Source organism: Cuculus canorus, chromosome 4 (genome assembly GCF_017976375.1).
Source record: "Cuculus canorus isolate bCucCan1 chromosome 4, bCucCan1.pri, whole genome shotgun sequence".
Lineage (NCBI taxonomy): Eukaryota > Metazoa > Chordata > Aves > Cuculiformes > Cuculidae > Cuculus > Cuculus canorus.
In genome coordinates this window covers 613,648-641,482 of record NC_071404.1, presented here as the reverse complement: position 1 = coordinate 641,482, position 27,835 = coordinate 613,648, and the positions used below count along the sequence as shown (strand labels likewise).

Genomic DNA, 27,835 nt, shown 5'->3' with positions numbered 1-27,835 from the left:
CCCACCTGGAGCCCTGGGTCCAGCGCTGGAGTCCTCAGCACAGGGAGGACATGGAGCTGGTGGAGCAACTCCAGAGGAGGCCACGGAGATGATCTGAGGAATGGAGAACTTCTTGTCCAAGGCCAAGCTGGGAGAGTTAGGGTTGTTCAGCCTGGAGAAGAGAAGGCTCCATGGAGACCTTAGAGCAGCTTCCAGGAGGGAAAGGGGCTCCAGGAAAACCGGGGAGGGGCTCTGGATCAGGGAGTGCAGGGACAGGACGAGTGGAACGGTTTTGACCTGAAAGAGAGAAGATTGAGATGAGATCTTGGGGAGAAATGTTCTCCTGTGAGGGTGGGGAGGCCCTGGCCCAGGTTGCCCAGAGCAGTGGTGGCTGCCCCATCCCTGGAGGGGTTCCAGGCCAGGTTGGATGGGGCTTGGAGCCCCTGATCCCATGGGAGGTGTCCCTGCCCGTGGATGATCCTTAAGATCCCTTCCCACTCAAACCGTTCCATGATTCTATGAGGAGTGACAAAAACTGGGGGAGAAACACCCACGGGGATGAAGAAAAGCCAAATTCCAGCATGACAGAGGAGGAGGACAGTCAATGTCTCTCCCCCAGCATCCCAACGCCAGCCTTGTCCCGGCTGAGGGTTCCGTCCCCCCTCAGCGGCGTGGGGTCCCCCAGCTGGGGAGGCTGAGCTGGGAGTTTAGATTTCATTCCGGGCAGCGGTGCTGGCCCTGCCTCCTCCTCCTCCTCCTCCTCCTCCCGCTCCCACATCTGCAGCTGGAAATGCAATTTGAGGCGCGGGCTGGGCCAGGATTGGGAGTGGGAGGAAGGCGCTTGGGGAGGGCAGAGGAAGCCGGAGAGCGGGGCCACCGGTGTGGGGAAACCGAGGCTGGAGCTGCTGGGCATCGCTGGAGCAGCGGGGTGCACAGCTGGAACAGCTGGAGCGAGAAGGTGGTGGCTGGACCCTAACCTGTCCCCACCAGCAGAGGTAAGCGGCTTCGTGGCAAAGGCAATTCCCGAGGCACGGAGATAGCGGGGACCCTGCATCAATTGCCTTGGCCGGGGTGAAGGTGTCACCACCCCAAGTGGTGATGTCTGGGGTTGTCCTCCCAGTTTGGGGACACTGGTGGTGAGCACGGCGGACGACGGGGGCTGCGGGCAGGGCTGGGAGCAGGGATTGCTGTGCTGAGCCCCTCCTGAGCTCTCCGACCCCTCATCCCAGCTCATCCCTGGGGGACACCACCGTGAGCCGTGGGGACACCACCGTGACTGGTGGAGGCACCACCACGAACCACAAGGACGATGCCGTGATGGGGCTGCGAGTGCCGTGGAAACCCACGCCAGGACAAACCCCACCAGGGACACCCCTCCAGCCCCCACATCCCAACCGCAGCCGAGCGGTGGCAGCGGGAAGGGGACACAACTCCCGCAAACACCCGTGGAAACTCAAACGGCGGCGTCTGGAGGATCTTGAGGGCTCTCCAGCCCTCCAGATGTACTGCTTCCCAGCACGAGAGGCTTGGGAAGACGAACGCCTCCTCCTGCTCCCCACACATCTCCATCCCAGCCCCACAGCTGCCCCGATCCCCTGCACAGCTGGAGCAGCCCGTGCTGGGGTGGCACCGTGCCCAGCGCCGCTGGCGTCCCCACGCCGCGCTCGGCAGCGCCCTGCCTGCCCCCAGCCCATCCCAAACTTTGCTTCCTTTCCCTGTTTCCGTCAGCCGAGGCGGAAATGGTGGAAAGTCCTCAAAAAAACACTGCTCCTGCCAGAGCGAGCGCTGGGAGCCACTGGGATCCCTTCCCCGGCGGCACAGCGGGGCCCCTCGGAGCTGCGGGATTCATCCCACATCCCTGTGAGGGATGATGGGTGCAGGCAGGGCCATCCCTGGCCAGCATCCATGTGGGAATGACGCTGGAAGACACAAGAGCATTGAATAGCTGAGCTCAATGCGTATGCTCTGCTCGCACCTGAGTGCACAGGAAGGAGGGGATCCATTCGTACCCAAGAGCTGGGATTGGGGGGGTGCTGGGCTCCCTGGGTACCCCAAAGCATGGGGTGCAGAGTCCAGGTCTGCAGCGCTGCAGGAGGAGAGGCCCAACTGAATGAAACCTCTTGGAGGGCTGGAGGACACCTCTCGGGGGCTGGAGGACACCCCTATGGGTCTGGAGGACACCCCTCGGGGGCTGGAGGACACCCCCAACCCTTGGTGTGCAGAGTCCAGGTCTCCAGCGCTGCAGGAAGAGAAGTCCAGCTGGATGAAACCTCTTGGGGGGTGGGGCTGGAGGACACCCCCAACCCTTGGTGTGATGCCACCAGCTGCCAGGGTGGGCTGAGTCCTCACCAGGGCCACCGGCAGGAGCTTGGCATCTTGGGGGTGAATGCAGCCACCCACCAACCTTGCTGGCAAGAACCTGGTGCCGCGGTGCGGTTTGCTGGGATGGAGGGTTTCAGGCATGGGGTCTGCTCAGGCTCCAGAACGATTGTCCAGAGCATCCGATGGCCACGGAGGGGCAGGGAATAAAGCCACTGAAGTCACCAGAGCTGAAGGTCTTGCTTCTCCCTCCTGCTGGTGTTGGCAGCTCCATAACTCGGTGGGACGCAGGCTCACACCCTGGGGATGAGGAGGTGGGATGATGCTCTCCAGGGAGGCAGAGCCAGGGTTACACCTCGGCTGGTCCCTGAGCCTCCCAGGAGCATCCAAACTCCAGCAAGACAAACCAAACCCAAAGCCAAAAACCAACCAAAAGACCAAAGACCACCAAACCCACGAGCTAAGCCCCAGGAAGGGTTTTTCCTGGAGCAGTTGAGGAACCGTCCCTATGAGCCCATCCTTGCAGGGCGCCCTCACAACCTCCCACAAAGCTCAGTTCTGGTGGAGAAGCCCCTCTGACAGCCTCAACCTGCCAGATTCCAACCCCTCCAAGGCCACCAGCACCACTAGGTTGGAACTGGATGATCTTTAAGGTCTTTTCCAACCAAACCATTCCATGAATCTATGGTTCCATGATTCCTCGCTGCCTGCATCAACCACAGCTCCTCCTTGCTCAGCCCCTTGCCAGCCCCACCAGTGGGGTGGCCAGAGACAACCCCCCCTTGGCTGCAAGGAAAACCTCCCCACCTGCCATTTATAGCACAAGGCTTTTTCTCGGGAGGCTGCGGAGAGCAGGATGAGGCCGTTGGGCCGGCAACGCGTGGGTGGGTTTGGCTTGGAGCAAAGCCTCTCCCCCATGAGCTAAGCCTTGTCCAGAGCCTGCAGGAACGCGGCCGGCGCGGGGCAGGCAGCCACGGAGGCGATGGGATGCGTTGGGATGGGGCAGAGAGCCAGGAGCCGGGTGAGGAGTCAGGAAAGCAGTTTTGGAGCTGGTCAAAGTGGGTTGTCCCACCTGCTCCTGATGGGTCCAGCAGGTAGAGCCTGGGCTCACCCCCAGGAGGTGAGGAGACCCCATGGGTGCCCTGCCCATGGCACCCCTCTGCCGGTACCTCCAGGAGTACGGATGCTCAATTCCATCATCCCTTCTCCTTCTCTTGCAGCCGGGAAGGCGAGGCCACCATGGCGATGCTCCTGGAGCCTGGGATGCAGAGTCTCCGGATGGGTAAGGCTGCTCCCCACCCAGTGCCCAGCGGTGGGTGACGGGGTCCCCGACTCACCCCAGTGGTGGAGATGAGCTCCGGAGGGAGCTGAGGGAACCTCCTCTCCCTTCTCCTCCTCACACACCCGTGTGTCCCACCACCTCCCAAGCCGTCCATCCCCTCCCGCCTGCGGCGCAGAGGAGCCCCTCGCGCTGCTCCTGCGCCGGGATAACCAGAACCAGCTGTGGCGAGGAAACCTGACCCTGCAAACACAGACCTGGGAGCAGCCCAAGCAAAGGGGTGGCTGCAAGAATTAACCCGCTGCAAGGTCCCTCTAGATCACCGGGAACCTGTGGTGGGTGCCAGATCCCGGTTTAGATCCGCAGGGAAGAAGGTTCACGTGCACGACCCCAGGTTGGGTCTCCAAACTCAAGGTTTGAAGCCCAGTTGAGCTCCTGCCCAGCCTGGGCGATGCTCTCCCCCCACCGCAAGGCTCTGCCAGCACAGAGACACCCAGCGGAACGTTCCAGTTTGTCCAGGATCAAATATTCATGGCGCAGACATGGGATACAGCAAAAGGCACTTACGGAGCAAGTGTGAAGGAACTGGAGCCGTGTCACAGCGATGAGTCCACCTGCACAGCTCCCAAGGGGCACACGACACAGCACCAGCCCCGACACCGAGTCCGATGCGCCAGCAGCTCTGTTCTTGGCTGGACAAGGAGATACCCGCTGCTGGAATTGGGGGTGCCCGTGCAGCCAAGCCCAGTTCCAGCCCCACAGCTGCTGCTCTTGGGGGGTCCCAGAGCCACCCCACTGCTGGAATTGGGGGTGCCCGTGCAGCCAAGCTCAGCTCCAGCCCCACAGCTGCTGCTCTTGGGGGTCCCAGAGCCGCCCCGCTGCTGGAATTGGGGGTGCCCATGCAGCCAAGCCCAGCTCCAGCCCCACAGCTGCAGCTCTTGGGGGTCCCAGTGCCATCCCACTGCTGGAATTGGGGGTGCCCGTGCAGCCAAGCCCGGCTCCAGCCCCACAGCTGCTGCTCTTGGGAGTCCCAGAGCCATCCCTGCTGCTGGAATTGGGGGTGCCTGTGCAGCCAAGCTCAGCTCCAGCCCCACAGCTGATGCTCTTGGGGGTCCCAGAGCCACCCCGCTGCTGGAATTGGGGGTGCCCGTGCAGCCAAGCCCGGCTCCAGCCCCACAGCTGCTGCTCTTGGGGGGTCCCAGAGCCACCCCACTGCTGGAATTGGGGGTGCCTGTGCAGCCAAGCCCAGCTCCAGCCCCACAGCTGCTGCTCTTGGGGGTCCCAGAGCCACTCTGCTGCTGGAATTGGGGGTGCCTGTGCAGCCAAGCCCAGCTCCAGCCCCACAGCTGCTGCTCTTGGGGGTCCCAGAGCCACCCCGCTGCTGGAATTGGGGGTGCCCGTGCAGCCAAGCCCAGCTCCAGCCCCACAGCTGCTGTTCTTGGGCGTCCCAGAGCCACCCCACTGCTGGAATTGGGGGTGCCCGTGCAGCCAAGCCCAGCTCCAGCCCCACAGCTGCTGCTCTTGGGGGTCCCAGAGCCACCCCGCTGCTGGAATTGGGGGTGCCCGTGCAGCCAAGCTCAGCTCCAGCCCCACAGCTGCTGCTCTTGGGGGTCCCAGAGCCATCCCGCTGCTGGAATTGGGGGTGCCCGTGCAGCCAAGCCCAGCTCCAGCCTCACAGCTGATGCTCTTGGGGGTCCCAGAGCCACCCCGCTGCTGGAATTGGGGGTGCCCGTGCAGCCAAGCCCAGCTCCAGCCCCACAGCTGCTGCTCTTGGGGGTCCCAGAGCCACCCCACTGCTGGAATTGGGGGTGCCCGTGCTGGAGTCTTCCCCAAGGAAAGACCAAGGAGGCTCCTCTGGCTCCAAATCTGGCTGGAGTCCAGCTGGGAGTGGACGCCGCTCATCCCTGCTCCCATGGTCCAGATCCCAGCAGGCTGCTGGTACGGAGCTCCCTGGATGAGAGGAGAGTCCAAAGCACCAGGTTGGGCAGAGCCCATGGGATGGACACCACCCAGACCCCATATCCCATTCCCAGCATGGCCAAACCCCTTGGGAAAGGTGCCTCCACCCCACGGGCTGCCCCTGGCCAACAGCTGGATCTCATCAACTGGCTGGTGCTTTTGCAGGGTGATTAATCCCCTCTGCTAATTGGAGCCATGTGGAGGAGTGCAGGCAGCTCCACGCTGCAGACTCGCCCCTTCCCAGCTGGGGGCCGGCATCCCACTGGGATTAACTGGGATTAACAAGGCTTCTGGAGGAGGTAGGGGGAAAATCACCTGAGGGGATGCAGAGCTGGCTGGGGTGTCCAGGAGGAGGAAGAGGATGAGGCTCTGCAGAGGAAGAGTCTGGCACAGCATGAGCCTCCCAGAGCTCCTCACGTGGGCCAAATCTCGGTGTTTTGGGGTTAAATGGGGCTCCCACAGGAGTTACGGCGTCTCCACCCAACCAGGATGCTCTGCAGCACGGCCACAGGGCTGAGCCAGGCACACTCTTCTGTGCCAAGGATGCAGCTCTCCATGGCATCACCCCCCAACCTCTTGGTAGCTCACCAGCATCTCATTCCCTAGTTCTGTCCCCATTCCCAACGGATACAAGAGCTTTAGCTTCTTGCCCGGAGCAGCCTCTGGCACCCTTCGCAGTCATCCCTGCCAGATGTTGCCGAAGTAGCGTGTGTTTGTGTGACGACGGCCGTCTTGGTTTAAAAATAGGCAGCTCTGGAGAACCACCACATCCCTTTCTACTACAAAGACATCGTGGGCTTTCAGTCTTGACTCTTCTGCCGCAAGGAGTTGGACCCGGCTGCTCTTTCCAACACATTTCCACTTCTCTGGTCCCCTTCGGACGTGAACAGCAGGATCCTTCCCACCTCAGTTTGCTCATCTGCGCAAGTGTCTCCACCTGCAGCCACCGCAACGACCTCTGTAGAGCCAACGTGGGCTTTCAGGCTCACCAGACTCACTATGGATGGATGGGTTTAGCATGAGTCCTGCATCCAGTTCTGGAGTCCTCAGCACAGGGAGGCCACGGAGCTGTTGGAGCGAGGCCAGAGGAGGCCACGGAGATGATGGGAGGGATGGAGAACCTCCCATACGAGACCAGGATAAGAGAGTTGGGGTTGATCAACCCACTGAAGAAAAGGCTCCAAGGAGACCTTTGAGCAGCTTCCAGTAGGGAAATGAGCTCCAGGAAAGCTGGGGAGGGGCTCTGGATCAGGGAGTGCAGGGATAGGGTGAGGGGAATGGTTTTGAGCTGAAAGAGGGGAGATTGAGGTGAGAGCCTAGGAAGAAACGGTTTGCTGTGAGGGTGGGGAGGCCCTGGTCCAGGTTGCCCAAAGCAGTGGTGGCTGCCCCATCCCTGGAGGGGTTCCAGGCCAGGTTGGATGGTTCTTGGAGCCCCTGATCCAGTGGGAGGTGTTCCTGCCCATGGCAGGGGTTGGAATTGGATGGGCTTTGAGGTCCCTCCCAACCCAAACCATTCCATGATTTCATGAGATGGCTCTTCCCCCATGTGCCGGTTCCTCTCTGGTGATGGAGAAGCTGTTGAGCCCATACCTCACCACTGAAGCCTGGCTGCAACCGTGAGCTGAACCCCTTGCTGAAACACCATAACCAACTTGCCCTGACCCATCTCCTTGCGGAGCCGGATCCGACGTCCCCCAGACCTGGGGAAGAAGGTCCCTCAGTCCTGTGCCTCTTCAGCCACTATCTCCATCCTCTGTGTGGCCGTGAGCCCCATTACCAGAGGGAGAGATCCCTGTGAGCTCCCCAGGGCTGACACCAGGTGTTAATGGTTCCAACACCTCCAAGGGGTTCCTCACTTGTTAATTGAATCAGTGCTAATTAGATCCTTCTTTATACATGGTTGAAAGAAGTATGAGAAGATCCTCAAGCCCTCAACTGTCCTGTGCAGATCCCACCAGGAGCAACTCTGACCCCTGCATTTCCCAACCCACATCCACAATGGTTGTGTCTTCATCAGGATGTCATGCATTGGATCCATCCTTGGAGATGGATCCTCAGAAGAACCCAGCGCCCGTTCCCATCCCAACCTCTCCATGCTGTGTCCACAGGTGCCAACGGTGAGCGGTGCCCCACGCCGTCCCCTCCCGGCTCCCCAGGAACACCCCACGACTGCTGCAGCATCGCCCCACTGACGCCCTCTCAGTCACCGGTAAGGAAGCGGCTCGGATGGATCCTAGGGATCTGTCTCCTCGGCATTGTCTCCTCGGCATTGTCCCCTCTGTGGCCAGCGGGGAGGGAGGAGATTCTGCCCCTCTGCTCTGCTCTGGGAGACCCACCTGGAGCCCTGGGTCCAGCGCTGGAGTCCTCAGCACAGGGAGGACATGGAGATGGTGGAGCAACTCCAGAGGAGGCCATGGGGATGGTCCAAGGGCTGGAGAACCTCCTGTGTGAGGCCAGGCTGGGAGAGGTGGGGTCCTTCAGCCTGGAGAAGAGAAGGCTCCAAGGAGACCTCAGAGTACCTTCCAGTAGGAAAAGGGGCTCCAGGAAAGCTGAGGAGGGGCTCTGGGTCACGGAGTGCAGGGACAGAACAAAGGGAACGGTTTTGAGCTGAAAGAGGGGAGATTGAGATGAGATCTTGGGGAGAAATGTTCTCCTGTTCAGGTGGGGAGACCCTGGCCCAGGTTGCCCCGAGCAGTGGTGGCTGCCCCATCCCTGGAGGGGTTCCAGGCCAGGTTGGATGGTTCTTGGAGCCCCTGATCCAGTGGGAGCTGTCCCTGCCCATGGCAGGGGATGGAACTGGATGGGCTTTGAGGTCCCTCCCAACCCAAACCATTCCATGGTTCTATGTTCCATCCCAGGTCGGTGGTCGCTCCCCGTTTCCTCCTCTCCTGCTCCAATTGCTGTTCCTACCTCACACCCCAATCCCAGCTGAAGGATGGGTCATTCTCTCACCAATTCCTTCCCTTTGCCGTGGGATGGAGGTTTTTCCAGCGAAGGAGGCAGGGTGGGAGCTGGAGGAAACATCAGCAGGAGTTTGCACCTACGGGGACATCCCGGGGGTGGAAGGACGCAGGCAGGGAGGGGGCTGGAGGGAAGCAGCGGAGTCTTCATCCTGCAGGAGTTCTAAAACTTGTAAACTTCAGGACACGGTTCAGTCGTCACCGTCGTATTGTGCTGATGGTTGACTGGATGAGCTTGGAGGTCTTTTCCAACCTGAGTGATTCCGTGATTCTACGATTCCTTGTAGCTCCCGGAAGGTGCACATCTCTGAGACAACCCCTTCACCCATGCTAATCGCTGGCTTTATTCGCAGCTACCTCGTGTCTGCACTTATCAAATCTGGGTTCGTTAAACCTTAATGAGGGCTTTTAGCTTTCCATGTCCGCTCTGCGCCCTGGGGGATGGCAGTGGCACGGGGACGGGGATCATGGTGTCTTCATGGCTCCTTTGGCATTATCGCTCCCCAAATCTCCGTATGATGTTGTGGGGAGGTGGGGGATGGGGAATGAGGAGGAGAGGGACGGGGAATGAGGAGGAGAGGGACGAGGAACGAGGAGGAGAGGGACGGGGAACGAGGAGGAGAGGGACGGGGAACGAGGAGGAGAGGGACGAGGAACGAGGAGGAGAGGGAGGAGGAACGAGGAGGAGAGGGACGAGGAACGAGGAGGAGAGGGACGGGGAACGAGGAACGAGGAGGAGAGGGACGGGGAACAAGGAGGAGGGGGAGGAGGAACGAGGAGGAGAGGGACGAGGAACGAGGAGGAGAGGGACGAGGAACGAGGAAGAGAGGGACGGGGAACGAGGAGGAGAGGGACGAGGAACGAGGAGGAGAGGGACGAGGAACGAGGAAGAGAGGGACGGGGAACGAGGAGGAGAGGGACGGGGAACGAGGAGGCGAGGGACGAGGAACGAGGAAGAGAGGGACGGGGAACGAGGAGGAGAGGGACGAGGAACGAGGAGGAGAGGGACGGGGAACGAGGAGGAGAGGGACGAGGAACGAGGAAGAGAGGGACAGGGAACGAGGAGGAGAGGGACGAGGAACGAGGAGGAGAGGGACGGGGAACGAGGAGGAGAGGGACGAGGAACGAGGAGGAGAGGGACGGGGAACGAGGAGGAGAGGGACGGGGAACGAGGAGGAGAGGGACGAGGAACGAGGAGGAGAGGGACGGGGAACGAGGAGGAGAGGGACGGGGAACGAGGAGGAGAGGGACACGGGAACGAGGAGGAGAGGGACGGGGAACGAGGAGGAGAGAGACGGGGAACGAGGAGGAGAGGGACGGGGAACGAGGAGGAGAGGGACGGGGAACGAGGAGGAGAGGGACGGGGAACGAGGAGGAGAGGGACACGGGAACGAGGAGGAGAGGGACGGGGAACGAGGAGGAGAGAGACGGGGAACGAGGAGGAGAGGGACGGGGAACGAGGAGGAGAGGGACGGGGAACGAGGAGGAGAGGGACGAGGAACGAGGAGGAGAGGGACGAGGAACGAGGAGGAGAGGGACGGGGAACGAGGAGGAGAGGGAGGAGGAACGAGGAGGAGAGGGACGAGGAACGAGGAGGAGAGGGACGGGGAACGAGGAGGAGAGGGACGAGGAACGAGGAGGAGAGGGAGGAGGAACGAGGAGGCGAGGGACGGGGAACGAGGAGGCGAGGGACGGGGAACGAGGAGGAGAGGGACGAGGAACGAGGAGGAGAGGGACGGGGAACGAGGAGGAGAGAGACGGGGAACGAGGAGGAGAGGGACGGGGAACGAGGAGGAGAGGGACGAGGAACGAGGAGGAGAGGGACGAGGAACGAGGAGGAGAGGGACGGGGAACGAGGAGGAGAGGGACGGGGAACGAGGAGGAGAGGGACGAGGAACGAGGAGGAGAGGGACGGGGAACGAGGAGGAGAGGGACGGGGAACGAGGAGGAGAGGGACGGGGAACGAGGAGGAGAGGGACGGGGAACGAGGAGGAGAGAGACGGGGAACGAGGAGGAGAGGGACGGGGAACGAGGAGGAGAGGGACGAGGAACGAGGAGGAGAGGGACGGGGAACGAGGAGGAGAGGGACGGGGAACGAGGAGGAGAGGGACACGGGAACGAGGAGGAGAGGGACAGGGAACGAGGAGGAGAGGGACAGGGAACGAGGAGGAGAGGGACACGGGAACGAGGAGGAGAGGGACGGGAAACGAGGAGGAGAGGGACGGGGAACGAGGAGGAGAGAGACGGGGAACGAGGAGGAGAGAGACGGGGAACGAGGAGGAGAGGGACGGGGAACAAGGAGGAGAGGGAGGAGGAACGAGGAGGCGAGGGACGGGGAACGAGGAGGAGAGGGACGGGGAACGAGGAGGAGAGGGACGGGGAACGAGGAGGAGAGATACGAGGAATGAGGAGGAGAGGGACGAGGAACGAGGAGGAGAGGGAGGAGGAACGAGGAGGAGAGGGACGGGGAACGAGGAGGTGAGGGACGGGGAACGAGGAGGCGAGGGACGCGGAACGAGGAGGCGAGGGACGCGGAACGAGGAGGCGAGGGACGCGGAACGAGGAGGAGAGGGACGAGGAACGAGGAGGAGAGGGACGGGGAACGAGGAGGAGAGGGAGGAGGAACGAGGAGGTGGGGGACAGGGAACGAGGAGGAGAGGGATGGGGAACGAGGAGGTGGGGGACGGGGAACGAGGAGGAGAGGGACGGGGAACGAGGAGGCGAGGGACGAGGAACGAGGAGGAGAGGGACGGGGAACGAGGAGGAGAGGGACGGGGAACGAGGAGGCGAGGGACGAGGAACGAGGAGGAGAGGGACGAGGAACGAGGAGGAGAGGGACGGGGAACGAGGAGGCGAGGGACGGGGAACGAGGAGGAGAGGGAGGAGGAACGAGGAGGAGAGGGATGGGGAACGAGGAGGAGAGGGATGGGAAATGAGGAGGAGAGGGATGGGGAACGAGGAGGCGAGGGATGGGAAATGAGGAGGAGAGGGATGGGGAACGAGGAGGAGAGATACGAGGAATGAGGAGGAGAGGGACGGGGAACGAGGAGGAGAGGGACGGGGAATGAGGAGGAGAGGAACGAGGAGGCGAGGGACGGGGAACGAGGAGGCGAGGGACGGGGAACGAGGAGGAGAGGGATGCAGGACCAGGAGGCAGGACCAGAAAAGCATCAAGTCTAGGAGGCAGCAGTGGGAACCTCTGGGCCAAGAAGGTTTTCAGTTGAGTGATCCATGGGGACTCCAGGGAGGTACGTCCCTTGGCCAGAAATCGGGAACACAGAAGGTTTAGGGGAATTTGAGCTGAAATTCCCCAGCGTTCAAGTGTGGAGGGCTCAGCACCATCCCAAGGAAGAAACAAGAAGCCACCCCAACCAACGCCAGGCACCTCCTGTAGGCAGAGGCTGCAGGCATCCATCCCTCTCCAGGACTTCCCAAATCCCCTTGTCCCATGAGTTTGTCTTTGGGAACCACTGCGGGGACCCCAGCCTGTGTGGGCAACTCCTCATCCCTCTTCTCCGTGATTTGGAGCTCTATAAGAGGAGGAATTACCCTGAATTGTTGGCATCACTGCAGAGGGACCCATGGCATCACCGGCTCCCAGGATGCCCAGAGTAGTGATGGCTGCCCCATCCCTGGAGGGGTTCAAGGCCAGGTTGGATGAGTCTTGGAGTAACAGGATCCCATGGGAGGTGTTCCTGCCCATGGCAGGGGTGGAACTGGATGGCCTTTGAGGTCCCTTCCAACCCAAATCATTCCATGGCTCCATCATTCTAACTTGTCATCAACCAGAACACTCAGATCCCACCCCTGGAGGTCTTCAAGGCCAGGTTGGAGCAACCAGATCCACAGGGGGCTGTCCTTGCCTTTGAAAGGGGGTGGAACCGGATGGGCATTGAGATCCCTTCCAACCCAAACTATTCCATGATCCCTAACAGCTGCCTTTGCGTTTCAGAGGAGCGAGAGTCGCTCCCAGCAAACCGCCTCCTTCGCCGTGGTGGTGGCCATCGACTTCGGCACCACGTCCAGCGGCTACGCCTTCAGCTTCTCCAGCGACCCTGAGGCCATCCACATGATGAGGTGAGGAGCAGCCAGAGAGCTTCTCCTGGGGATGTGAAAGGACCTTTTGCCCAAGGAGGGGGGAAGTTGGCTTGTTGGGAGGCCAGGATGGAGCCAGGTTGGTCCTTGAATGTCCACCATCACGGGTGATGGATGCTGTGGGTGGCAGGAGTCCATGAAATGGGTCCTGTGAAATGGGTCCCACACTCAGTTGGAGGATGGATGAGAGCATCTTCGTTAGCGCTCTGTTCTAATGACCTGCATGGGCACAGAAAAGCCCTGTGAGGGTTGAACAAGAAGCAAAGTGATCTTCAAGCATGGCCTTCCCAGGGATATCGGTCCACTGATTGTCCCTTTTTGAGGTTGTGCCCCCAGTAGTGTGCCCAGGTGGCCACCAGCATCCCAGCTTGGATCAGCCATGGGGTGGCCAGCAGGAGCAGGACAAGTTGTGGTGAGGTGGGTGATGGTCTCTTCTCCCAAGTGACAGGAGATAGGATGAGAGGAAACACGGCGTCAAGTTGAACCAGGGGAGGTTTAGGTTGGGTGGTGGGGAAATTCCCTCATGGAAGAAATGGTGAAGCCTTGGTGGACGTTGCCCAGGGTGGTGGTGGAGCTCCCATCCCTGGAGGGGTTCAAACACCCTGTGGCCATGGTCCTTGGGGCAGAGTTTGGTCAACATGGTGAGGTTGGACTGGGTGAGGTTGGACTGGGTGAGGTTGGACTGGATGAACTTGGAGGGCTTTTCCAACCTAAATGATTCCATGAGTCTATGCAATAACTGGCATGGGGCGGGACCTGTTCCTCAACCTTGAGGTTCACGGGCTGCTCTGCTGGCTTCTGTTTGCAGGAAATGGGAAGGAGGGGACCCAGGGGTGGCCAACCAGAAGACCCCCACCAGCCTCCTGCTGACACCGGAGGGCATCTTCCACAGCTTCGGCTACACTGCCAGGGACTACTACCACGACCTGGACCCCGAGGAAGCCCGCGACTGGCTCTACTTTGAGAAGTTTAAGATGAAGATTCACAGCACCAGCGTAAGTCCCTGCTCCCATCCTGGCCTTCCCAGGGGACAAGAAGGGACCCTGGTCCAGTCCTGACATCCATAACAGGGATCCTGCACCCATCCTGACCTCCTTAGGGTATAAGAGGTGACCCTGGACCCATCCTGACCTCCTTAGGGTATAAGAGGTGACCTTGGACCCATCCTGACCTCCTTAGGGTATAAGAGGTGACCCTGGACCCATCCTGACCTTCTTAGCCTATAAGAGGTGACCTTGGACCCATCCTGACCTCCTTAGGGTATAAGAGGTGACCTTGGACCCATCCTGACCTTCTTAGCCTATAAGAGGTGACCTTGGACCCATCCTGACCTTCTTAGCCTATAAGAGGTGACCTTGGACCCATCCTGACCTCCCCAGGAGACCCTGGCCAGGTTGGATGCCATTCCCATGCCCCAGGGGTTGACCAAGAGGGAGTAGAAATCCAGGAGGGCTGGAGATGGGCTGCAAGCAAAACTTCTGATGACCATCATCCCAACCCAGCTCATCCCATGCTTTAGGACTTCGGCACACGGCAACGTTTTAACCCTTTGCAGGGGGATGAATTTGTGGTTGTCCCTCGTCCAAGGTTCTCCGGGGCTGGCACAGACTGCTGCCAGCAGTGCTCAGAGTGCCCGTGCTCCAACCGATCCATTTGGCACAGGGGATGGGCCCAAGGCTCACCAACGGAGCCGGGATGGGATTCCAGCCACATCCCAGCACCTTGCATCATCGGTTTGCCGTAACCACTCTTCCTGGCAGGACCTCACCATGAAAACCGAGTTGGAAGCTGTCAATGGGAAGAAAATGCAAGCTCTGGAGGTGTTTGCCCACGCGCTTCGCTTCTTCAAGCAGCATGCTGTGCAGGTAGGACATCCCGGCACCTGGGCTGGGTCTCCTGCACCATCACACTCCGCTCCCTCCTCAGGTGGAGTAGAATCATAGAAGGATTTGAGTTGGAAGGGATCTCAAAGCCCATCCAGTTCCACCCCTTGCCATGGGCAGGGACACCTCCCATGGGATCAGGGGCTCCAAGCCTCATCCAACCTGGCCTGGAACCCCTCCAGGGATGGGGCAGCCGCTATTTCTCTGAGCAACCTGGGCCAGGGTCTCCCCACCCTCAGCATGAAGAATTTCTTCTTAATGTCCAATCTAAACCTTCCCCCTTCCAATTTAAAGCCATTCCCTTTCGTCCCATCACTCCATGTCTTTGTAAAAAGTTGCTTCTCAGCTTTCCTGGAGCCCCTTCAGGTGCTGGAAGCTGCTCTAAGGTCTCCTTGGAGCCTTCTCTTCTCTGAACAACCCCAACTCTCCCAGCCTGGCCTCTTAGCAGAGGTGCTCCAGCCTTTGGATCATCTCCATGGCCTCCTCTGGACCCATTTTGACAGTTCCATCACTTTCTTATGTTGGGAACTCCAGAACTGGACACCTGGACTCCACGCGAGTCCTCCCCAGAGAGGAGCAGAGGAGCAGAATCCCACCCCTCCCTGCTGGCCACGCTGCTCTGGATGCAGCCCAGGACACGGAGGGGTTCCTGGGCTGTGAGCACACGTTTCCAGTTCATGTTGAGGTTCTCATCCATCACCACCCCAAGTCCTTCAAGTCCTCCTCCACAAGGCAGAAAGAACGAACACCTGCCATTCTCATTCCACGTTGCTCCTCGCCCTCCACCAAGAGGGCTCCAACCACAGAGCTTCATCCTTTGCTTCTTCCCTGGCAGGAGCTGCAGGAGCAGTGTCCGTCGCTGCCAGCGAGGGATGCCATCCGCTGGGTCATCACCGTGCCCGCCATCTGGAAGCAGCCGGCCAAGCAGTTCATGCGCGAAGCTGCCTACAAGGTTGGGGGGACCTCGGGGGAGTGAAGCTGCTCCACGTAGTGACCCTCTTCCTCCCCTCACCTGCCCGCGTAACCAAGGGTCTCGGGTGTGTCATGGAATTGTTAGGGTTGGAGAAGCCCTCCAAGCTCATCCAGTCCAACTGTGGACCCTACTGTGTCGACCAAATCCTGTCCCCAAGGGCCACGTGGGGTTTGAACACCTCCAGGATTGGGGCTCCACTACCGCCCCACAGCCTCTGCCAGGGCTTCATTGCTCTTTCTATGAAGAAATTCTTCCTAATATCCCACTTAACCCTCCCCTGGCACAACTGGAGTTGTATCCTCTCATCCCTTCTTCCTGGAGCTGCGCAGAGCCGGGAGGTCTCCCCTCCTCTTCTCCAGGCTCAGCCGCTCCCACAACCCCTGTTCTCCAGACCCTTCCCAGCTCCGTTCCCTTCTCCAGAGGCATTCCAGCCCCTCCAGGGCTTTCTTGGAGCGAGGGGCCCAGAACAGAGCCCGGGATTCAAGGTGCGGTCTCAGGAGTCCATGGGGACAATCCCGTCCCTGTTCCTGCTGGTCACCCCATGGCTGATCCAAGCCCGGTGCTGGTGGCCTTCTTGGCCACCTGCGCTGCTGCCACCCCATGTTCACCCACTGCCAAACAGCATCCCCAGGGCCTTCTCCTCCAGCAGCTTTCCAGCTGCTCTTCCCCAAGCCTGGAGCTGCTCAGAGTTGTTGTGACCCAAATGCAGGACCCGGCACTGAGCCTGGTTGAACCTCATCCCATCAGCCTGGGCCACAGATCCGGCCTGGCCAGATCCCTCTGGAGATCCTCCTGCCCTCCATCCATGGATCCAGCCTGGCCAGATCCCTCTGCAGATCCTCCCTGCCCTCCATCCATGGATCCAGCCTGGCCAGATCCCTCTGCAGATTCTCCTGCCCTCCAGCCATGGATCCAGCCTGGCCAGATCCTTCTGTAGATCCTCCTGCCCTCCATCCATGGATCCAGCCTGGCCAGATCCCTCTGGAGATCCTCCTGCCCTCCATCCATGGATCCAGCCTGGCCAGATCCCTCTGGAGATCCTCCTGCCCTCCATCCATGGATCCAGCCTGGCCAGATCCCTCTGGAGATCCTTCCTGTCCTCCATCCATGGATCCAGCCTGGCCAGATCCCTCTGCAGATCCTCCCTGTCCTCCATCCATGGATCCAGCCTGGCCAGATCCCTCTGCAGATTTTCCTGCCCTCCATCCATGGATCCAGCCTGGCCAGATCCCTCTGTAGATCCTCCTGCCCTCCATCCATGGATCCAGCCTGGCCAGATCCCTCTGCAGATCCTCCCTGCCCTCCATCCATGGATCCAGCCTGGCCAGATCCCTCTGCAGATTTTCCTGCCCTCCATCCATGGATCCAGCCTGGCCAGATCCCTCTGGAGATCCTCCCTGCCCTCCATCCATGGATCCAGCCTGGCCAGATCCCTCTGGAGATCCTCCTGCCCTCCATCCATGGATCCAGCCTGGCCAGATCCCTCTGCAGATCCTCCCTGTCCTCCATCCATGGATCCAGCCTGGCCAGATCCCTCTGCAGATCCTCCTGCCCTCCATCCATGGATCCAGCCTGGCCAGATCCCTCTGCAGATCCTCCATCCATGGATCCAGCCTGCCCAGATCCCTCTGCAGATCCTCCATCCATGGATCCAGCCTGCCCAGATCCCTCTGCAGATCCTCCATCCATGGATCCAGCCTGGCCAGATCCCTCTGGAGATCCTCCCTGTCCTCCATCCATGGATCCAGCCTGGCCAGATCCCTCTGGAGATCCTCCTGCCCTCCATCCATGGATCCAGCCTGGCCAGATCCCTCTGGAGATCCTCCCTGCTCTCCAGCCATGGATCCAGCCTGGCCAGATCCCTCTGGAGATCCTCCCTGCCCTCCATCCCATGGATCCAGCCTGGCCATATCCCTCTGCAGACCCTCCCTGTCCTCCAATCCATGGATCCAGCCTGGCCAGGTCCCTCTGCAGACCCTCCTGCCCTCCATCCATGGATCCAGCCTGGCCAGATCCCTCTGCAGATCCTCCCTGCCCTCCATCCATGGATCCAGCCTGGCCAGATCCCTCTGCAGATCCTCCATCCATGGATCCAGCCTGGCCAGATCCTTCTGTAGATCCTCCTGCCCTCCATCTATGGATCCAGCCTGGCCAGATCCCTCTGGAGATCCTCCTGCCCTCCATCCATGGATCCAGCCTGGCCAGATCCTTCTGCAGATCCTCCTGCCCTCCATCCATGGATCCAGCCTGGCCAGATCCCTCTGCAGATCCTCCTGTCCTCCATCCATGGATCCAGCCTGGCCAGATCCTTCTGTAGATCCTCCTGCCCTCCAGCCATGGATCCAGCCTGGCCAGATCCCTCTGCAGATCCTCCTGCCCTCCATCCATGGATCCAGCCTGGCCAGATCCCTCTGCAGATCCTCCTGCCCTCCAGCAGATCAACAGTGCCACTCAATTTCGTGTCCCCTCCAATCTGACTGAGGGACACCTCAACCACCTCCTCCCAACCGTGGATGGAGATATCAAACAGGACTGGTCCCGGCACTGATCCGTGGGGACACCGCTTGTGTCCTGTTGGCCTAAGGAACAAAAGCTGAGCTCTGGCTGCTGGGCAGGGTCCGGCTTTGGTGGACTGGGAGGATTTTGGAGCAGGGTGTGAGGATGGGAATGTGTGCTGGGAGCGGCTCCCCCAGGGATGAGGATGCCCCTTGGTGCTGCTGACGGTTCCTTGGGATGGGCAGGAGCCAATCCAGCTGGGATGTGTCGGATCAGCGTGCGATGCAGAGTACCTATAGAGGGAAAAGTGATGAGCAGGGGATGGGAAAACCCTGCTGGAACGCCGCCGAGACATCCCAGAGCAGCAGCACCTTCTCCACCCTGACACCCCATCCTCCCTGCAGGCTGGTCTGGTGTCTCCAGAGAATCCGGAGCAGCTCCTGATCGCCCTGGAGCCCGAAGCCGCCTCCATTTATTGCAGGAAGCTTCGCCTTCACCAACTGATCGACCTGAGCTGCAAACCTCCGGCCAACGGCGCGGCGCCCGACCACTCCATCGACTCCAGCTTTCGGCAGGGTGAGCGGCACCGGGAGCTGCCGGGTGGGCTGGGGGCTGGCAGAGGGTCCTGGTAGGGGCTGGAATAGCAGAGGTGGAGCAGGCAGGGATGCAGCTCCACAAGCCAGGGAGTGGGCACCATCCCAGAGCTGCATCCCATCGGCAGCTGAGGAAGGCTTTGAGGTGGCTCGGGGGCACATCTCGGCGTGGGATGCAATGGGGGGAGCAGCGTTGATAGCCCCAGAGTGGGGTGACAGGGTGTAGGCTCATGGTGCATCCATCCCAGGGCTCACCCCGAGCTCCAGGTCCTGCCCAGGGAGACGAGGGGCTCTGGGAGCATCACTAGGATCCGTGGGATGAGCAGCACCCATAGCCCTGGAGCAGGATATTGGGATTCAGGCTCACGGTGCACCCATCCCGGGGCTCACCCCAAGATCCAGGTCCTGCCCAGGGAGACAAGGGGTTCCGAGAGCATCACTGGGGTCCATGGGATGAGCAGCACCCATAACCCTGGAGCAGGATATTGGGGTTCAGGCTCACGGTGCATCCATCCCGGGGCTCACCCCGAGCTCCAGGTGCTGCCCAGGGAGACGAGGGGCTCTGGGAGCATCACTGGGGTCCATGGGATGAGCAGCACCCGTAAGCCTGGAGCAGGATATTGGGGTTCAGGCTCATGTTGCACCCATCCCAGGTCTCACCCCGAGCTCCAGGTGCTGCCCAGGGAGACGAGGAGCTCTGGGAGCATCACTGGGGACCGTGGGATGAGCAGCACCCGTAACCCTGGAGCAGGATATTGGGGTTCAGGCTCACGGTGCATCCATCCCAGGTCTCATCCCAAGCTCCAGGTGCTGCCCAGGGAGACGAGGAGCTCTGAGAGCATCACTGGGGACCGTGGGATGAGCAGCACCCGTAACCCTGGAGCAGGATATTGGGGTTCAGGCTCATGGTGCACCCATCCCGGGGCTCATCCCGAGCTCCAGGTCCTTCCCCAGATTTTTCCCTTCTCTGGTTCCGATGCCAATTCCGGCCAAAGCCGCCAAAGCAAAGGCGATGAACCCACACTCTGTGCCCAGACAGGGCTGGTTCCACCCCAACAGGGACCCCCATCCCACGGCATCGTCGGCCATGGGGGAAACTGAGGCACGGGTGAGTGGGTACTGCACTGAGGGAGAAAGTGGGAGACTGTGGTTTCTCCCTTCTCTCTTCTCCTTTCTGGGAGCCCCAATCCCTCTTTTTTTGCTCCCTGTGTCCCTGTGTGGGACAGGCGATGGCTTCTTGCCCGGGGAGCACCCGAACCGTGCCCCCCTGCGGTCACGGCCCCTTTCACTGCCCAACCCACCCGTGACCCCTGCCCGCAGCACCCCAGGATCCGGGGCTGCCTCTTCCCTTCCCATTCCTACAACTCCAGCTGGAACCATTTCTGCTGAGTCAGCCGGAGGCGCCCTGGATTCCTCCCAGCTGCTCCGCTTGGCGTCCTCCACCCCGGCTCCTCTCTTCCGCGTGGGCTTCCCAATCCCACCACATTCCATTCAATGCAGGATGAGGGATGATGTGGTGGAGAGCGGTGCTGAGGAGAAGGACTTGGGGTGCTGGGGGAGGAGAAGCTCCACAGGAGCCCCAACGTGTGCTCAGAGCCCAGAAACCAACCATGTCCTGGGCTGCACCCGGAGCAGCGTGGCCAGCAGGGAGGGACGGGATTCTGCCCCTCTGCTCCGCTCGGGGAGACCCACCTGGAGCCCTGGGTCCAGCGCTGGAGTCCTCAGCACAGGGAGGACACGGAGCTGGTGGAGCAACTCCAGAGGAGACCATGGAGATGGTCCAAGGGCTGGAGAACCTCCTGTGTGAGGCCAGGCTGAGAGTTGGGGTTGTTCAGGAGAAGAGAAGGCTCCGATGAGACCTTATAGTGACCTTCCAGTACCTGAAGGGGCTCCAGGAGAGCTGAGGAGGGGCTCTGGATCAGGGAGGGCAGGGACAGGATGAGGAGAAGGGTTTTGACCTGAAAGAGAGAAGATTGAGATGAGATCTTGGGGAGAAATGTTCTCCTGGGAGGGTGAGGAGACCCTGGCCCAGGTTGCCCAGAGCAGTGGTGGCTGCCCCATCCCTGGAGGGGTTCCAGGCCAGGTTGGATGGGGCTTGGAGCCCCTGATCCAGTGGGAGGTGTCCCTGCCCATGGCAGGGATGGAACTGGGTGGCCTTTGAGGTCCCTTCCAACCCAAACTATTCTATGAGTCCTGGTTGATGCCTTAACCGCAATCCCAGGATGGGGAGAGAATCATAGAATCCATGGAATGGGTTGGGCTGGAAGACACCTCAAAGCTCATCCGGTTCCAACCCCTGCCGTGGGCAGGGACACCTCCCACTGCACCCACTGAAGGGATCAACCAGTGCTTCCAGCTCCCGGTGCATCCCCCACCTCCAGGGCAGTCCCGGGGGTGCTCCCAGTGCCCCCCAGCTGATGTCCCCTCTCTGTCTCCAGCCCGCGAGCAGCTCCGGCGCTCCCGGCACAGCCGCACGTTCCTGGTGGAGTCGGGGATGGGGGAGCTCTGGTCAGAGATGCAGGCAGGTAGGACACGGGGGGGTCACTGGGGTGGGGTGGGATGAGCGGGATCCCCCACTGGTGCTGCCTGGGGCCACCCCGGGGTGAGGAACCGGGATGTCCCCTCCATGGCAGAGCCCCACACGCCCCACTAATGCTGGGAAAGGGGGGACACGGATCCGCGCTGCCACTTGGGTTTGGCCCCGCTGAAGATGTTGGTGGGACTCAATGACCTTGAAGGTCTTTTCCAGCTTCAACAATCCCATCTGTGGGATTCCCATCCCATCCTCTGCTTCCTTCCAAGCAAACACCACACTGTCCCCTTCCAAAACCTCTTCAGGTGGTTTTTGGGTGGGAAAAATGACCCCGAATGAGGAGACACAGCTCTGTGCTCTCACTTGGCCTTGGTCCCCCACGAGATGCTGATTGGAGTCAATGACCTTCAAGGTCTTCTCCAGCCTCAATGACCCCATCCGTGGAATTCCAATCCCATCCTCTGCTTCCTTCCAAGCAAACACCATGATGTCCCCCCTCCAAAACCTCCTCAGGTGTTTTTTGGGTGGGAAAAATGACTCAAAATTGGGGGACGCGGCTCCACGCTGTCACTTGGCCTTGGCCCCCAGATGATGCTGGTTGGACTTGATGATCTTAAAGGTCTTCTCCAACCTCTACGATCCCGTCTGTGGGATTCCCATCCCATCCTTTGCTTCCTTCCAAGCAAACAACACCCTTCCAAAATTTCGTCAGGTGGTTTTTGGGTGGGAAAACCACCCCCAGACTCCCATATTTTGGTTAAAGCTCCACTTTCCCTGGGTCTACTCCAAGCCCTCAGGATGGGGATCCCGGGGGGTCTGTGCTGGGGGGAACCCTGAACCCCAACTCGGCTGCTGTGCTGACCTGCAGGTGACCGGTACATCGTGGCGGACTGCGGCGGTGGCACAGTGGACCTCACTGTCCACCAGATCGAGAAGCCTCAGGGGACGCTGAAGGAGCTGTACAAAGCCTCAGGTGGGTGGGGGTCCCACCATCCACACCCCCCCACACCCCCCCCAAAGCCAGAGTCCCCTCCTTGTCCCCTCCCAGAGCCTTGTGGGGTCCTGGCTGGGGCTGGGGCGACCCCTGGTGGCAGTGGGTGGGAAGGGGACAGGGGACATGGGGACTTGGAGGGGGGGGACAGTGGGGCTGGGGGGGGGATAGGGGGATGGGGGGTACAGGGAGGGTGGGTGGGGGGATAGAGGAGGGGGACAGGGAGGCTGGATGGGGGACAGAGGGACAAGGGGGGCTGGATGGAGGGGACAGAGGGACAAGGGGGGCTGGATGGAGGGGACAGAGGGATAGGGGCTGGGGGGGACAGAGGGACAGGAAGGCTGGGGGGGACAGGGGGACAAGGGGAGCTGGGATGGGGGCACAGAGGGATAGGGGTTGGGGGGACAGAGGGACAGTGGGGCTGGGGGGTGTCAGAGGGACAAGGGGGGCTGGATGGAGGGGACAGAGGGGTTGGGGGGACAGAGGGACAAGGGGGGCTGGATGGAGGGGACAGGGCTCTGGGGTTGGGGGGGCAGGAGGTCTGGGTGGGGTGGGGACAGAGGGGACAAAGGGGCTGGATAGGGGGACAGAGGGGACAAAGGGGCTGGATAGGGGGACAGAGGGACAGGGGAACAAGGAGGCTGGATGGGGGGGGACAGGGGGACACGAGGGCTTGGAGGGGTGACAGGAAAGGGATGAGAGGGACAGAGGGGCTGGGTTGGGGACAGAGGGGCTGGATGGGGAGGACAAAGGGACAAGGGGGCTGGGCTAGAGGGGACAGAGGCTCTGGGGGGACAAGGGGAGATGGATGGGGGGACAGAGGGACAAGGGGAGTTGAGCTGGGGGGGGACAGAGGGGTGGGATGGGGAGGACAGGGGAGCTGGGGGGGGACAGAAGGACGGGGTGACAGTGGAGCTGGGGGGGGACAGGGACAATGAGGCGGGGCTGGGGGGGACAGAGGGGCTGAGGGGGGACAAGGAGTCTGGATGGGGGGACAGAGGGACAAAGGGAGATGAGCTGGAGGGGGACAGAGGGATGGGATGGGGGGACAGAGGGATGGGAGGGGGAGGACAGGGGAGCTGGAGGGGGACAGGGGTGAGAGGGGAGCTGGGGGGACACAGGGACAATGAGGCTGGGCTGGGGGGGGGCAGAGGGTCTGGGGGGGCAATGGGGCAGGATGGGGGGGACAGAGGGACAAGGGGAGCTGAGCTGGAGGAGGACAGAGACTGGAGTGGGATGAGGACAGAGGGATGGGATCTGGATGAGGGGGACAGAGGGACAAGGGTGACAAGGGGGGTGGATGGGGGAATGGGGGGCTGAGGGGGGACACGGGGGCTGGATGGGGGAATGGGGGGCTGGGGGGGGACACGGGGGCTGGATGGGGGAATGAGGGGCCTGGGGGGGGACACGGGGGCTGGATGGGGGAATGGGGGGCTGGGGGGGACACGGGGGCTGGATGGGGGAACGGGGGGCTGGGGGGGGGGACACGGGGGCTGGATGGGGGAACGGGGGGCTGGGGGGGGGGACACGGGGGCTGGATGGGGGAACGGGGGGCTGAGGGGGGGACACGGGGGCTGGATGGGGGAACGGGGGGCTGAGGGGGGACACGGGAGCTGGATGGGGGAACGGGGGGCTGAGGGGGGGACAAGGGGGGTGGATGGGGGAACGGGGGGCTGAGGGGGGGACAAGGGGGTGGATGGGGGAACGGGGGGCTGAGGGGGGGGACACGGGGGCTGGATGGGGGAACGGGGGGCTGAGGGGGGGACACGGGGGCTGGATGGGGGAACGGGGGGCTGGGGGGGGGACACGGGAGCTGGATGGGGGAACGGGGGGCTGGGGGGGGCCACGGGGGCTGGATGGGGGAACGGGGGGCTGGGGGGGGGGGACACGGGGGCTGGATGGGGGAACGGGGGGCTGGGGGGGGACACGGGGGCTGGATGGGGGAACGGGGGGCTGGGGGGGGACACGGGGGCTGGATGGGGGAACGGGGGGCTGGGGGGGGACACGGGGGCTGGATGGGGGAACGGGGGGCTGGGGGGGGACAAGGGGGTGGATGGGGGAACGGGGGGCTGAGGGGGGGACACGGGGGCTGGATGGGGGAACGGGGGGCTGAGGGGGGGACACGGGGGGCTGGATGGGGGAACGGGGGGCTGAGGGGGGGACACGGGGGGTGGATGGGGGAACGGGGGGCTGAGGGGGGGACACGGGGGCTGGATGGGGGAACGGGGGGGCTGAGGGGGGGACACGGGGGCTGGATGGGGGAACGGGGGGCTGAGGGGGGGACACGGGGGCTGGATAGGGGAACGGGGGGCTGAGGGGGGGACACGGGGGCTGGATAGGGGAATGGGGGGCTGAGGGGGGACACAGGGACTGGTGTTGGGGGGCACAGGGGGTCTGAATGTGGGGACAGAGGGACGAGGGGAGCTGGTCTGGAGGGGACAGGGGGAGGATTGGGGACAAGGGCGCTGGGTGGGGGAGGAAGGGGTCTCCCCACCACGTCCCCCACCCTGACCCCACGGCAGAGGGGCCGCGGTGGGTCTGGGGGCCACAGTCTTGAGCAGCAAGGGTGGGGCTGGAGCCACGGTGCTGGGTGCCACAGGGGGGGTCAGACCCCCCCTGACCCACCCTGCTGGGCGCCAGGGGGTCCCTACGGGGCCGTAGGGGTGGACTTGGCCTTCGAGAAGCTGCTGTGCCACATTTTCGGCGAGGATTTCATTGCCACCTTCAAAGCCAAGCGTCCGGCCGCCTGGGTGGATTTGACCATCGCCTTCGAAGCCCGCAAGCGGGCGGCAGCCCCGTCCCGTGCCAGCGCCCTCAACATCTCCCTGCCCTTCTCCTTCATCGACTTCTACCGCAAGCACCGGGGCCAGAACGTGGAGACGGCCCTCAAGAAGAGCAAGTGAGATCCCGGCTCGGGGGAAGATGGAATCTCAAGAGCTCGTGGCCCCAGAAGGACCTAAATTAGGGTTGGGGGGAGAGGGTAGGGGTTGGTGGGGGACCCAGGGAGGACCACTTGGGTGGGAGCCCGTGGAGAAAGCGGTTGGATGGTGGCCTTTGGTGAGGTGAAGCCTCAGACCCCTTCTCCACCCCCAGCGTCAACTTTGTGAAGTGGTCATCCCAAGGGATGCTGCGGATGTCCTCAGAGGCCATGAGTGAGCTCTTCCAGCCCACCATCAGCCAGATCATCAAACACATCGGTAAGTCATGGAACCCCTAGGTTGGAGGAGACCTCTTGGATCATTGAGTCCAACCAATGCCACTGAACCACGTCCTTGGGCACCTCATCTACCCATCTTTTCCACACCTCCAAGGATGGGGGCTCCACACCCTCCCTGGGCAGCTGTTCCAGGCCCCAATGACCCTTTCTGTGACAAATCTTTCCCTGATATCCACCCTGACCCTCCCCTGGCGGAGCTTGAGGCCATTCCCCCTTGTCCTGTCCCCTGTCCCTTGGGAGCAGAGCCCAGCTCCCTCCTCTCCACAATCTCCTTTCAGGCAGTTGTAGAGAGCAATGAGGTCTCCCCTCAGCCACTCCTCTTCTCCAGGATAAACAACCAGGAGCCCTCAAGGACCCCCAGAATCCTTCTAGAGCCCGATGGGACTTTTTTAAGGCCTCCTTGGACCCCTCTAGGACCCTCAGGACCCCTCTAGAGATATCTAGGACTCCTTTAAGGCCTTGCAGGACCCTTCTAGGATGTTCTAGAGACCCTCTAGAGCCCCATGGGACCTCTCTAACATCCCCGGAACCCTTCTAGAGCCCCCTGGAACCCATTTAAGGCCTTCTAGAACCATTCTAGGACCCCCACAATCCCTCCAGAGCTTCATTGGACCTCTTTAAGGACTTTCAAGACTGTTCTAGGACCCTCTGAGCCCCTCTAAAGCTTCCTGGAACCCCTTTAAGAACTTCTAGGACCCTTCTAGAACACCCAGAACCCTTCTAGAGCCAAATGGGACTCCTTTAAGGCCTCCTAGGACCCCTCTAGGACCCCCAGGACTACTCTAGAGCCCCCTGGGATGCCATTTAGGGCCGTCTAAGACCCCTCTTGGACTTGTAGGACCTTTTTCAAGACCCACAGGACCCCTCAAGCACCCTCTGGACCCCTTCTAGAGATGCCTATGACCATTTCAGGATCCCCAGAACAACCTTAGAGACACCCAGGACTCTTCTAAAGGCCCACGGACCTATCTAGAGTCCCCCAGTACCCATCTAGGGCTCTCGGGACACCTGTAGGGACGCCCAGCACCTCTCTAGCGCCTTCCACGAGCCATCTAGGACCAGGTCCCTCAGCTGCTCCTGGTGACCCTTGTTCTCCAGCTCCTTCCCCATCTTTGTTGCTCTTCTCTGGAAGCGCTCCAGAGCGTCAACAGAGCCTTCTTATAGCAAGGGGTGCAGAACGGAACGTGGGATTCGAGGCACAGTTTCACCAGTGCTGAGTCCAGGGGCAGAATCACCTCCCAGCACCACCAGCCAAGATGCCATCACCCTTCTTGGCCACCTGGGCCACTGCTGGCTCCATCTTATTCAATCATCACCCCCAGGTCCTTCTCCTCCGTGCAGCTCTCCAGCCACTCTTCCCCCGGTCTGGAGCTGCTCAGGGTTGTTGTGCCCCAAGTGCAGGACCCAACATTTGGCCTCGTTGAACCTCATGCCGTTGGTCTCAGACCATGGGTCCAGGCTGTTCCGATCCCTTTGGAGCCTCCCTACCCTCCAGCAGATCCACACTTCCTCCCAGCTCAGTGTCATCTGCAAACTCGCCGAGGATGCGCTCAATGCCTTCATGGAGGTCATTGATAACGATGTTGACCAGGATTGGACCCAGGGGTCCCCCTGGACCCCACCTCCCCACCTCTTCCTGGGCCCCATCTCCCAACAGCGGCACCCCCAGCCCTACCCAACAGCATCCTTCCTCCTCAGGTGACCTCCTGAAGAAGCCAGAGGTCCAAGGCATCAAATTCCTCTTCCTGGTGGGAGGCTTTGCGGAGTCGGCCATGCTGCAGGGCGCCGTCCAAGCAGCCTTCGGCTCTACCTGCCGCGTCATCATCCCCCAAGACGTAGGGTTGACCATCCTCAAAGGCGCCGTGCTCTTCGGCCTCGACCCCACCATCGTCCGCGTCCGCCGCTCCCCCTTGACCTACGGCGTTGGGGTGCTCAACAAATTTGTGGAAGGGAAGCACCCACGGGAGAAGCTCTTGGTGAAGGAGGGCAAGAACTGGTGCACCGACATCTTTGAGAAGTTCGTCTCCGTGGACCAGTCCGTGGCGCTGGGAGAGGTGGTCCAGCGCAGCTACTGCCCAGCACGGCACGGCCAACGCAAGACCATCATCAACATCTACTGCTGCGCCACCGATGATGTGGTCTACATCACCGACCCCGGTGTCCGCAAGTGTGGAACCATCAGCCTGGAGCTGGAAGCACTGGGAGATGCCGACAGCCCGGCTCGCAGCCGCCGCGAGATCCGCACCAGCATGCAGTTTGGGGACACGGAGATCAAGGTCACCGCCATGGACATCCGCACCTCCAAGACGGTCCGAGCCACCATCGATTTCCTCTCCAACTGAGCCTCCCCATTGCTCCCCAGGGATGGGGACCCTGGGACCACTCTGGACCCCCCCCAGCACCCATGGGTGCAAGGAGATGGACATCAGGGACGAGTGGAGCTTTGGGGTCACCACCAGACCCCACTCCAACCCTGTTGGTGGCCACCCCCTTCTCATGGGACATCCCCAAACCAATGGGCTGGAGGGGGACAGTGGCCCAAGGGGTGGGGGGACAAT

The 27,835-nt window shown here is 61.6% G+C and overlaps 1 protein-coding gene across 1 annotated transcript; it reads left to right on the top strand.

Annotated features, from left to right (window-relative positions):
• The first annotated feature begins 766 nt into the window (after positions 1–766).
• On the top strand, positions 767–27,835 carry HSPA12B (heat shock protein family A (Hsp70) member 12B). The gene is made up of 13 exons (XM_054065712.1): positions 767–974; positions 3,519–3,580; positions 7,645–7,745; positions 12,449–12,573; positions 13,400–13,586; positions 14,352–14,456; positions 15,310–15,426; positions 18,348–18,519; positions 20,975–21,061; positions 21,938–22,042; positions 24,701–24,959; positions 25,154–25,257; positions 26,976–27,835. The coding sequence occupies exons 2-13, from the start codon at positions 3,538–3,540 to the stop codon at positions 27,617–27,619; spliced, it is 2,049 nt and encodes a 682-aa protein (XP_053921687.1). The 5' UTR covers positions 767–974; positions 3,519–3,537; the 3' UTR covers positions 27,620–27,835.

Coding starts and splice junctions, on each gene's coding strand:
- HSPA12B (XM_054065712.1), top strand. CDS start 3,538: ATGGCGATGCTCCTGGAGCCTGGGATGCAGAGTCTCCGGATGG. Junction 15,427..18,347: donor TGCGCGAAGCTGCCTACAAG/GTTGGGGGGACC, acceptor TCCTCCCTGCAG/GCTGGTCTGGTGTCTCCAGA. Junction 21,062..21,937: donor CTGGTCAGAGATGCAGGCAG/GTAGGACACGGG, acceptor GCTGACCTGCAG/GTGACCGGTACATCGTGGCG.